Here is a 13,439-nt window from a genome sequence, read left to right on the forward strand (position 1 = left end):
TTTTCATTCTCCTCCTGGAATGTCTACGTCGACTCGTGAACATCCAGGTCATTGGTCCCCTTGGATTAGAACCCAGAAGAAGCTGCAGAGAAACTCAGTACCAAATTATGAGAACGGACGGAACAGCACCCCAGTCCCCAGCCTTGAGAAACCAATATGAAGCAACTCACGACTTTCGAGCAAAATTACAAAAGAATAGTTGAGAACTTAACGAAAGGGGACACTTTTGCCACAAAGGCTAGTTCGTTCTCCATCAACAACTAAATTGAGTAGTGTTGTTAATAATTTTACGTGGAGGGATCTAATAATTGTACGAGTCAAATCATTGGTCCCTTGGAGGGGAACAAGCAATGAAATTACAAATGCCAAACTGCTCAGCCAAACATCCCGAACTTTTGAGAAACGAAGGATTTCATTAAACCACCCCAACCTCCAAGGAAACATGCCAAGCATTACGAACTAGCTCGCAAGTCTTAACCTAATCATCTAAATCACTTATCACTAATTAAGCACCTGTGTTGCAGAGATGGTAAGAGAATGGTGAACAGTCTGAAAAATAAAGACCATATTGAGTAATGTTGCATATGATTTTTACACGTACAGTTGAAACAATTCTAAAGTTCAAACAGAAATAGGGAGAAGCAACACAGAAACATTGCTGAAACACAATTATATACATGGTACGGATGATACATACATCATAAGGTAATGCTAGTCCCAATGCAGACTGCCTTTTTTTTTTCTTCCTGTTTTTCTTCTATTTCCCCTTTCTACTTTTTAATCCTTTTTATCCCTTGTACACGGCAAGGGATTCATTGGTTAGCAGTGATTCTAGGGGGGGCAATATATAACTATTGTCAACAAGAATTTGATAAAGCACAAAGTAAACTGTACAATTCATTAGAGTTACCAGAAGATATCATCAACTCCCACTCTGGTAGATCGATCATTATCCTCCTCCAGCTCCAGCTCCAACTCTGGCTCAGGAGGCCCAAATTCTGGGGATTCAATATCAGCAAGATTTTTCAGATCAACAATTGAAAGTTCATCTAATTTCCTCACCGCCAAGTCTGCAGCACCAAGCTCATACACAGGATGCTTGCTAGCAACAGCTACACACTTCATAAAAGCATCATGGGCAGCCTCCACGGCCTGATTAGAGTTCCCAAACACAATACAGCGTTGTGGTATAAAGTTTAGAAGCTGGGCTGCATAAATAAACATCTCTGGATCCGGCTTCCCCCTGTGAACATCTTCTGCTGCTACAATAACAGTGAAATACCCTTCTATCCCAATGGTTCCAATTGCATTCTCGAGAGTCTTTCTTGGACGTGTGGAAACCAATGCCATTGGTATCTTGTGACGCATCAAAATATTCACAAACTCCTTTGAACCAGTCCGTAATCTATATATCCCACCTTGCAGTGATTGGTAGATTTCTTCCCTCCTCGTAGCCATTCTTTTCATCTCTGCTGGGTCTCTCGACCAACACAAGACTTCAGATATCGCTTGCTCATTCTTCATCCCTTCTACTCGTCTCAAAATAAAGGCTGGAGGAGCAGGTTTCCCTTCTTCTTGAGAAAGAGAGAGCCAGGCTTGCCTCTCGAGATCAGGATTATCCTCAATTATCACACCCTCCCATTCAAATATAGCACCCAACCAACCACAACCCATCCTTTCTTGTCGAATCAAGGGGTTATGCAACGAAGGGTTATCCGCTCTATTCTCTGGTGGCCACAAACCTGGTTTTCTATCAGCACCAGTATCAACTCGGTAATTCCAAGTCCGTGGTATTCTCTCTCTCTCTCTGAATGAATACGCCTCTTTTGTAAGCTCCTTTGCCAGAGCCTTAATCGAGGTATTAACTAACATATCAATTTTCAATCTTGGCAACATAGGAGAAGAATAAAGAATCCTTTTTCCCACAAACTCATTTACAGGACGCCAACAACTACTCAAAGATTTCCTCCTGTAAGAACCATCCTTAACAGACAATCCTCCACTGAGTGGCCTATACCCAATAAGAGATGCTGCAGCAATTGAATCCGCCATGTTTACCGGTTCTCAGAATAGCCAAACCCGCCAACAAATTCCAACACGAATCTAACCTAACTTCCCCTAAATCAATTCCTATGGAACCGTACACAATTTAAAATTTAAACAGCAGCAATTATAATTACACGCATCAATTCAATACCTAGACTTTTTGATAGAAAGCTATACAAAGTCTTATAATAATATTTTCTAAAAACCTTAAAAGAGACAAGAATAAAGCAAGGCTTTCTTACTCTAAAAAGAACCCACCTTGCTTCCTTAAAAGCCAAACGAAGCATAACCCATTAACCCCAACAATCTAAAACCTAAAAAAATATATATAAAAACAACTATAAAACCTATAAAAACTGAACCCCAGAAAGCTAAAACAAAGCAAATAGACAACAAATAAAAAAGGCCTCTAATTTAAGAAGACTTCTATCAATTTTAGTGTGGGAAAAAAAAGGGAATGAAGAACCTGGGGAGAAGTGACCGTTGATTAAAGATTTGGTGGGTGGAAATGGCGAAGGAGAGGGGAGAGGCTAGATTCTTCGAGGGAGGAAGGGATATGTGAATATGTGTGTGTGTTGTTTGTTGATGAAGGAAAGGTGGTGGTTTTCTGTGGCTTATAATTACATCCAGGCTTGTTTACGGAGACCGGTCAAGCCGGCAAAAGGGGCCAGTTTGCTGTGCACGTGTCAGTTTTATGTCCCAAAAATAAATTACTCCCACGCCTTTTTAATATTTCCCTTGCCTTCTCTTATTAGGATTTCCTATAACTAAAAACAAAAATTCAGTTAAATAAAAATATAAAAGCATATGCTTTATCTGTTATATGTTTAGGACAGGACATGATTGCAAAAACTAAGTGAAGCCCTTGATACACTCAAGCCATCATGTCTGAATAATTTGTATTACTCGTATCCACCGCCATTTTCAGTACTAATTAATTAATTATGTGAATTGGAATTCTTTTTCAAATCCGAAAATCAAATATCAAGATTTTTATATAAATCTCACTATTTTTTTAAAATAATTTATAAATCACAATCACAACTCCCAGAAATTATGAAAATATTGAACAGTAACTTGAAGCCTAGAGATGCCAGTTTTGTAAGAGAAATGAGTGTCAAAAGGCATACTAATCGAGAGAGCAAAGAAAAACTTATGATCATGATTCTGAAGTATTGGAATTTGGCAGACACATGACTGAAAGCAACTTCAAAAGTAAATGCTCCAACGTACAAGTTTCCTTTAATTAATGATCAATGTAAGGCATTTGCGTGCCCTATGTTCATGTAGTGTATGAATAGTTTTTTTCCCGTGATTCCACGTGAGTTGGATTTTTTTTTTATAATCTTATAAAAAAATATAAAAATATTAGAAAGTTAAAAGTTTAGTATACAATGGATGATTTTTTAAAAAAATATTGAGAACATGTATACCAAATGATATTTTTTAAAAAGAATACTAAGATACTAACATATTGGATTGATCAAGATTAATCATGTTTAACTTACAAAACTCTTGATATGGAACATGAGTATATGACAACACTATGAAATTAAAATAAAAACAAATTAGATATCATAATTTAAATTAATCAAATATTGAAGGTCTGAAATAAAAAAAATATTCAATAAAAAAAATAACTCGATCAAACCTAAAATGGTGTCTTGCACTACGAAACGGCTCGGACTAGCATTTTTAAAGAAGAAAGAGAAATTTGAGACCAGGGTAGTTCATTTGTCTAGATCCATTAAGTCGGTTAATCTAATAATATGATTAAAAAACAATAAATGATAAATAAAAAGATACAAGATAACTCATCTTATTTTTAAAATTAATGAAAAATCATATGGAAACAAAAAAAAGGAAGCTCAATCGTCAAATAAATCAAACACTGAATGATAAAACTAAAAAAACACGAGCTTAAAAAAATAAATGATTTAATACCTTACACTATGTTTGCGGTTTAAATATTTATTTTCTAATCTTACAAAAATATTAAAATGAATGAAGATAGTGACACAATGGATGGTATATTTTAAAAACATAACTATCGAGCAATTCATTAAATTTAATTAAAAAAAATATTTTAAAAGAAGCTAAATCTAGTAAAAGAAAAAATAATCAAAGATAATTCAAAGTCAATTTTTCAAAGCAATGAAAAATCTTATACAAAGAAAAAAAATTATGAAGCCCAATATCAAATTAAGTCAAATGCTAAATGATGGAACCGAAAAACACGAGTTTAAAAAAAAAGAAAAAAACAACTAAAAAACTTGGATGATTCTTCTAAATCTAGGTAAATCTCTCAAATTCACAACCTGTTAAATCTTAGATTATGAGTCAATCAATAAACTCAATTTAAAATTGAAGAATGAAATCAAAAAAAATATTAAAAATTTTCAAGGTTAAAAAATAGCAATAAAAAACGAGGATAAAATCTAATGTGTAATAATGAAGGAGAATGAAATTGTAAAAAAAATCAATTTTAAAAACCATCCAAAATAAAATAAATACCAGTCAAAAGAATGAAAATCAATTTTGAAATGAAAAAAATTAATGAAGAATAAAATTAAAAAATAAATATTCAATTCATTAAATTAATTCAAATAAAAGACATAACAATTAAAAAAGTAGAGACCCTATAAAAAAAACTTGAAGAGTTGTTGTGAAATATTGTACGGGCAAATATGAAAATCAAAAAAGAAAGAGAAAAGATTAAAAAAAGGTCAATTGTTACCAAACCATCAAGAATGAAGTCACATGTGTAGCATGAAAAGGTAACTCTTGTCATTGCAAATAAAAAAACACCGAGGAGGCTGATTTTTACTCGCTGTAAGCAAGGTTGTCAATTCCGTTCCGTTCCGTCCGGAATGGCCGAAACATTCCATACCAATTCAAAAAACGGAACAAAACGGAACAAATTTCATCTCATTTTAAATCTCGGTCCGTTCCGGATTTTTCGGCTAAATTCCGCCCGAAACGTTCCGGTTCCATTCCACATGTTCCGTTCCGCTCTTGAAAAGCCATTGAATCAAATTGAACCTTATTCAATTTAATTAATTAAACCACTCAATTATAAAAATCTCTTTTTTATTACTATTTTCTATAACAATGATATTAATAATAACATTGAAAATTATTATTACTATTTTCATTAACAATGATATTAATTTTTTAAAATTAGATTTATCACTAATATATATGGTTTATATTCATGTTGTTTTTTTCATGTTTATACTTTGTAGGAATTTGAGCAAAACAAGGGATGCTTTAGATTTCATTAGCCTTAATAACATTGACCTAACTTTATATTTAAAATATTTGTGTTAAAACATTTTACTTTCATAATATTTTGATATTTTGTTTAAGTTGAATTACTTTAAGTTAAAGATCTATTTATTCTTGACTATTTAGAAATATTTTAAATTTTGAAATTATATTTGTTTGGCATTGTGTTTGTATTGTATAATTTATAATTAATTTATCTTGAATTTGAATTATGTTTGTTGAATATATATATATATATATATATATATATATATGAACAGTACAACCCCGAAACGGCACGCCGAAACACTCCGAAACTGAAACATTCCGTTCCAATTGAAAAAACGAAACACCTACCGAAACGGAATTGACAACCTTGGCTGTAAGTCACAACATGTGCCGCCCGAAAATAACATGGTGACGCATGCACTAGCACGTTCCATGAACATGCCAACAGCTTTTTGTTTTTTTTAATTATTTGTTTATTAAGTAAATTACCCAATCAGCCATAAAACCACCCGATAATTACTAAGAAAACCAATATGAAAATACCAACATGCTCCTAAAGAAAAGCTTAAGACCTTTTAATTTCAAGGGCAATAGAGTAGTTACATCGTCCATGTCAAAAGAAAATTCCAAAAAAATCTTCAAACCGTATTTATTTTTGTTTTGTTTTTAAAAATAACAAAGTAATTTAACTGTGTAAAAAATTATAAAAAAACCAAAACATCTCCAAATAAATATAAAATAATAAGTGAATATGGTAAAAATACCATCTTACCACTGCAAGACAGCAATGAGTTTTTTTTGGAAGGTAAAAATATAATTTCATTGTTATAATACAGAGTTCCCATGGAAGTCTTGATTTGAAAATCTTTTTAAAATGTATATTTTTAATGTCAGGATGTGCCTATGACATCACCTAATAAAAAACATAACCTTTTAATGGATGATATATTTTATTAGAAAAAAATCCAAAATTAAATTCAAACCGTTTACCTTAATTCTCTGATATTTTTTAGCACGAGTTTTATCTGGTCACCGGCCAAGTCTAGTTACATTCTTACACTGGTACTCCAGATTGAGTTGACTTCTCAGCCTATTTTTCAATTAAATTCTCAGTGAAGGATCGTTTTATCATTCAAACCACGTGGCCAAGTAGGGTGGTGGGCCACATCATTATTTTATATTGCTTCAGCTACCGTTGAAAATGGAAACTTTTGTTTTTTTTGCTTATTTTTTTTTAATGTTTTAAATTATTTTATATTATTTTGATAGGTTAATATTAAAAATAATTTTTTAAAAAAATATATAATTTAGATAATTTTTTAAATAAAATATACTCTACTATTATAATTCCCAACACTATCAAGATCTTTAGACAACAATGCTTTTTTTTTCTCTTTCTCTTTCTCTTTCATAATTTATTGAGAGGTTGGAGGTCGCAAGGAAACATGCTTCATTTGACATCTGAACAACGTTTTTTTTTTTTTAAATCCATGATAAAAAAATAATTTTTATGTTATAATTTTTTTCTCTACAAACACAATCAAACAACTCATCAAAAATTCTTTCCCCGGCTTTGATTTCATTTAAAAAATATTTGGAAGCATGGTTGCAATTATTATTTAAAGTATTTTTCATGTCGAATTGTATTAAAATAATATTTTTTTAAAATTATTTTAAAAATTAGTATATTAAAACAATTCAAAATATATAAAACATTATTAATTTTAATAAAAAAATAAATTTTTATAGAATACAGTTTGGATAAAATTTCCAAACTATTCTTCGTTATCAATGGAAAGCATTTCTAAAACACAAATATTAAAAAAAACTAAAAGAGCTTACGAAAACACTGTATATTTACTCTATTTTTACTGTGGATTTTAATAGTGTTTTTCATTCTAAAACTCTTTTTCTTGCAGGTTTTCTCACGCGTTGTTTTAACTTTCATCTTTTTTGTTTTTCTTAACTTCGGTTGCTTGAAAAGAGTTGATGGATGTCCACCACATTTATTTTTTCAACTTTGTCTCCTGTCTCTTCTGCCCTCTGTGTTTTGGTTCTTGAAGAACAAAAACTCATGGTGAATGAACAAATACATCAAGCCTTGGCCCTTCTACATCAGATAATGTAAGTTAGGGAAACACTTGGTGGACGAATAATTATAATTATAATTATATTATTATATAATTATAACATATACTAAAACTGTTCGGTGTTTCACGGTACAGTCCACACAGTCCATAGTGAAACGCTGTGCTATCTTTTAAAAAAAAAATTGTATTTTTTTATGCCTTTATGGTTTTTTTTGCTTTTTTTTTTGTGTTTTTTTCTTTTTATGAATTTTTTTTGTTTAATTTAGTTTGCTAATGTTAATTTTTTATTTAGTTATCAGACTTTCATGATACGGATCCCAGGTTTGACGGGTTAACCTGATTTTTTTTTTACTTTTTTTAATTAATTTTTTTCGTTTAGTTTAGTTTGTTAATGTTAAATTTCTTTCTATTTAATTATCAGACTTTCATGACACGTATCTCGGGCTTGACAGATTAACCTGGTTTGAAGGGTTAACTCAGTTAATTCAGATTTTTTTATTTTTCTTCATTAATTTTTTTTTCTTCCTGTTGGTTTTTTGTTTGTTTTTTTCTTTTTAATTAATCCTTTTTTTAAATTTATTTCATTGATGTTAAATCTTTTTTCTATTTAGTTATCACACTTTCATGATACGAATCTCAGGTTTGACGAGTTAACCTGATTTGGCGGGTTAACCCAGTTGATTCAGATTTTTTTTCTGATTTCATCTTTTAATATTATATGCCTTTAGTTTTTTCTTTTTTTTCTTTTTTTTATGCCTTTCACGGTGGATTGCACAGTGCAGTCTACGATGAAAAGGTTGATGCCTTCTCTCTTTTTTTAATTAATTTTTTTATTATTTAGTTTGTTGATATTAAATGTTTTTCTATTTAGTTATCAGACTTTCATAACATGGTTCTCAGGTTTGACGGGTTAACCCAGTTAATTTAGATTTTTTTTCTTTTTCTTCATTAGTTTTTTTCATCTTATAAGTTTTTTTCTTTTATTTAATTTTTTTAATTTAGTTCATCAATATTAATTTTTTTTCTATTTAGTTATCGACTGATGCCTTTAGTTTTTCTTTTTGCTTTTTTGCCGTCTTTATACCTTTGATTGTGGACTACACAGTACAGTCCACAGTGAAAAGGCTGATGCTTTTTTGTTTGTTTTTTTTCCTTTTTAATTAATTTTTTTTGTTTAATTTAGTTTATTAATGTTCAATTTTTTTCTATTTAGTTATCAAACTTTCATGACACGGATCCCGAGTTTGACGGGTTAACCTGGTTTGAAGGGTTAGCCCAGTTAATTCTATGTTAACCCGTCAAATATTTTTTTTTATTTAGTTATCAAACTTTCACGACACGAATCCAAGGTTTGACGAGTTAATCTGGTTTGAAGGGTTAACCCAATTAATTCAGATTTTTTTCTTTTTCTTCTTTAGTTTTTTTTCTTTATGTTGGTTTTTTTTCTTTTTTTTTAAATTATTTTATTTAATTATCACACTTTTATGACACAATCTTGCAGCCAGACCCACATCCAAAATTATTGGGTCTGGTATTGCAGTCAGATCCACTTAAACTTGGGTCATGCAAGTTTAATGTTATTATTAATATTATAAATATTACTCTTGGGTTAGGCGTTGCAGCTAAACTCAAGACTCTTGAGTATAGCTTTGAAAAAAAACCTAATACTTTTAGATCTTAATTTTTTTTTTTATATTTTTTATGTAAACAAATTAACCCGCGGCATCGCGCGGGTCATGTAACTAGTTCTAATCCAAAACCAATACCGAGACCCCAAAAACACTCGAAGCCCAATACAGTTATCCGATGGCTTCCTAATCCTATCAAGACACAAGTCCATAATCCTTTTCCCAACTGCAAACCATATATATATATATATATATATATATATATATATATATATATATATATATATATATATATATAGTTCAACAAAAACTAAAAAATGTGAAATTCAGACCAAAAAGGGCTACAATTGTTTGTTGATCTTAGTGGCTTTTTGCCAAGATACTAGCGGTGGTTCTATGCTGGCGAGGGTTGATCGGAGATAAATGAGATGGTTGTCATCCAAGGACTTGCAGTATGATTGAGCAAATGTACTAAAAGATAAAAAAACAATATACTACTCGCTCTCTGGGAAACTTTTTATAATTTAATTTTTAATTAATTATACCATAATAATTTTTTTTTAAATGACAAATAAAAAACTATAAAAGAGATGTGATGTTTTTATCGTGTATCATCTTATGAAATAATATTCATTACAATAATTTTTTTTTGGCTTCTGTTTTTTTTAATAAAAAAATTATGTTTTTCTTTATCTAATTTTATCATTTATAATTTGGTTTATTGAAGATTAAGCTTTATGATTTATTACGATTTATTTTGTACGTGGTTAATTCAGTCTCATGAAATATGTTGCGGGTTTGGAAGGTTAACCCGGTTGGCTCGAAGTTTTTTTTTAATTAAAATTTTTTCAATATTGAGTTTATTAGGAATTAGGTTTCATGAATTGTTTTAGTTTGCTTTATATGAGATTATCTTGATCTCATGACTCCAGTCACGAGTTTTATGGGTTTACTTGTGTAAACTTAAGTCGTTTTATTATATTATATTTTTAGATTGATTTATTTTTAATTTCATAATTCAATATATAATGGATTGATTTGGAATTAAACTTCATAATTTGTTTCAATTTGCTTTCTATAAGACTATCTTAATCTCATGATCTAGGTCGCGAGTTTGACAAGTTAACCCGAGCTGACTCAAGTTATTTTTTTGTTTACTTTCTATGAGGCTATCCCAATTGGCAGGTTAACCAAAGTTTACTAAGGTCATTTTTTGTGTTTCTTTTTAATTGGATTTTTTTTCAATTTCATCATTCAACTTTGAGTTGATTGAAAATTATGCTTTATAATTTGTTTCGATTTACTTTCTATGAGGTTATCACGGTCTCATGACCTGAGTCATTTTATTTTTATTTTTAATTTTTTATTAAATTTATTGATCATCATTGAGTTGATTGAGAATTGAGTTTTATAATTTATTTTTATTTGCTTTGTATGATGTTATCATGGTCTCATAACCTGAGTTATGAATTTGATAGGTTAACTTAGGTTCGTTAGGGTCGATCCAATATGTTGTTGTCTTAATAATTTTTTTTTTAAAAAATGTTTTCATGAATTTTTATGAGTCAAATTGCTTTTTACAGGTAGTTGGAATTATTTTTAAACTCGTCAAGTCAAATAAATCATATTGGTTCAATCCCCATACTAGAAAATGTTAACAACACTTATATATATATATATATATATTTTTTTTTCTTACATTTATTTATTTTTATCTTACCCAACATAACATAGAGTGCAAGCCAACTATGTAATTTAATACTAGTGAGTAAATACCATTTCATTTAATGAATGGAAATTAAGGACTTTAGGTAGAAAGAATAAACACTGAAATATATTTTGTTTTTTCTAGTTTAGTGAATTTATTCTCCGGAGAATGGAAGAATTATTCTAGAAGGTCTTACAAGTAAAAACGACGAAACTCGTGAATTGAAGTCATTTTCTATACTACGAGGATGGAAAGGTGGAATTATAGTTCGGACAAGGATGACTGACTACTTGATTGGTTTCCCTGGACACGTCATCAAGGCCCCCTCCCCTACTTTCAAAGGGCATCTGAGAAAACATTGAACCTGCAACGTCGGTCAAATTCCCCAACTGTACAAATCACCCCAACTCAAATTAGTTTTGAACTCTAAACCTCACACCATGACAAAAAAAACAACAACATCTATCCAAGTCTATTTTGAAGTGACAATCTCGACCAACTAGAACAACCCCTTTTTTTGGCTGCCATGATGACGACACGTAGATAATTTAGAATTCATTCCCACACCCCAAATCAAAATTAAGCTCTTGATTCCTTTTTCGGCAATGTTGGGCAGCAAGGCTAGCCACATGTTTGTTTTTTTTTTTGATGGGTTAATGTTAAGAATAAAATTTAAAAAATAAAATAATATTATTTTAATATATTTTCAAATAATATCAAAGATGCAATTGCCATGTATGGCGGAATTGAGAGGTAGACATGATGATTGAAGATGAGTAAGGGATGGATGTCTACTTATATAGGCTGATACAATGTGGAGTTGGAGAAAGAATAAAGATTTTATATTTGTTAACTTCAAGGCTCGTAAGATTAGTCGAGATATGCACGAGATGACCCGAACATCCATATTAAATAAAAATAAAAATAAATAAATAATGATTTTAAAGTTTTAATCTTCAATTTACAATTGTACAGATAAGTTGTTTATATATATATATATATATATATATAATCCTAGTACAACTGATTCTATAGAGATGTATTTAATTCAAACATAGTTATAACTGATTGCTTCTTTCTTGTAATTCAAACCTATATATGATATTTCTACTTGTGTGGAAATGGCACTCTACTTGAATGCGTAATCTTGCATGTGCTGTCACTGGTGAAGATGAGCTTGTATGAACAAGAAGTCATTTGCTGACTGGGAGATCACAGTCGCAGCCCCGTTCTTATCTTGATTCTTTATGTTTTTGCTGTTGAAATTCAATCTTGTCATGGTCAGTAGGAATTTTCCGCCTAATTGGGAATCCTTTGCTTTGCAGGTGCGAGACAATTCTTCAGCCTGGCTTAATCTGCACAATACGAATTTAAAAGAATCGAGCAAAGGCAAGGCACCGGGACAAGAAGTTTTATACTTTGATGAAGAATAATGTGGTGTGCAAATGCCACCACTGTTCACATTTTAAACAAAAAAGAGGAACTCCTAAAGGCCTGAAGGAAATATGCCCACGACGCGGCCACGCCGGCTGCTAAATCAAAATCTGCCAAGTCCATGCTTCAAAAGTCTGCCAACTCGGATGAAGGCACAAGTAGCAAAGATGAGATAATCAAGATACACGAGACAACTTTGCCTGCAATTAATGGATACTTCCATCATGAACAGTCTAGCAACTCCATTTGCGAGAGTTGAGACAAACGAGATAATTAAGACTGACGAGACTGCTTTAACCGGTAAATATCGGCAAGCACTTACATCACAAACAGTCCAGCAACTCCACAACCAAGCAACAAATATTCTCTGTTGGATGCAAAGAAGAGAAAGAGAAATAGATCAGCAAACAAAAAAGAGCAGTCTGAAAGCAGTTCTGCTGCAATGGATGCGGGAAAAACTGTCAGCAGCACGTTAAGTAAAAGAAAGAGAAAATCTTGGACAACCCTGAAGGAAATTGTGGAGAAAAGAACAGGATAGGAGTCGAAACATTATAAGTTTGACAAAGCCAATGTTTATTTAAAAAAGGAAAATCATTTTAGCATTTTAGACTGCTGCTGATATTTTCACGGCCAATCTTTTTTCATTGCTGTGCAAACAATTCTGAAGGGGAAAAAAGAAGAGTTTCAAGCTTTGTTCTAGAAATAAGAAGGTTACAAAATGGTGATCCAGTTTTGGAAAATAACAAATGTATATACCCCACCACCTCAAGCCTCTTTCTACCAAAACTTTACGTTTTTAGTGTGATCCTTGCACGATTAATTTAATAACTCGTAGCAGTTACCCTTAAAAAAATAATAAAAATAGCTATTGTCTGGTTTGTTTTATTGATCAGACGCGGTTTTTATTCTGGACCTATTTTGTTGAGGATTTGGAGTTTGTATGGGGTAACAGATTTGGGGAGTGAAAATGAGGAGCAAACTCTCCTGAGCTTGAAGCGGCTTCCGGGAAAATGCACATTTACAGGGAAAGGAACTGAAATGATTGATGGAATTGAGAGTTCTTGTTTTTCTTCTTTCAATTTTTTTCATTCTTTGATTGCTTCTAGCTAGGGTTTTCATGTTTGAGTAATTCCTTGTTATAGGGTGTTGTGGTCAAGTTAGGTTAGCTAATTGGACAATTTTGAAATTTAAGCTGTCAACTGTTTGTGTGTTTAAATTTGATGTGGAGATGCTTCACTTGTTTTGAGGACCTTTGTG

General features: G+C 31.3%; 1 protein-coding gene and 1 pseudogene across 1 annotated transcript; one reads left to right on the forward strand and one right to left on the reverse strand.

Moving 5' to 3' along the window:
- Positions 1–655: 655 nt before the first annotated feature.
- LOC133678830 (5-amino-6-(5-phospho-D-ribitylamino)uracil phosphatase, chloroplastic-like) lies at positions 656–2,639 on the reverse strand. Its single transcript, XM_062101348.1, has one exon. It carries the CDS (start codon positions 2,050–2,052, stop codon positions 907–909), a length of 1,146 nt encoding a protein of 381 aa, XP_061957332.1. The 5' UTR covers positions 2,053–2,639; the 3' UTR covers positions 656–906.
- Positions 2,640–11,869: 9,230 nt separating this feature from the next.
- Positions 11,870–12,883, forward strand: LOC133682072 (uncharacterized; annotated as a pseudogene).
- Positions 12,884–13,439: the final 556 nt, after the last annotated feature.

Source organism: Populus nigra, chromosome 1, assembly GCF_951802175.1.
Source record: "Populus nigra chromosome 1, ddPopNigr1.1, whole genome shotgun sequence".
In the NCBI taxonomy this organism is placed as follows: Eukaryota; Viridiplantae; Streptophyta; class Magnoliopsida; order Malpighiales; family Salicaceae; genus Populus; species Populus nigra.

Bases quoted from the DNA above. Each gene is read 5' to 3' on its own strand.
- LOC133678830 (XM_062101348.1), bottom strand. From the start codon at position 2,052: ATGGCGGATTCAATTGCTGCAGCATCTCTTATTGGGTATAGGCCACTC.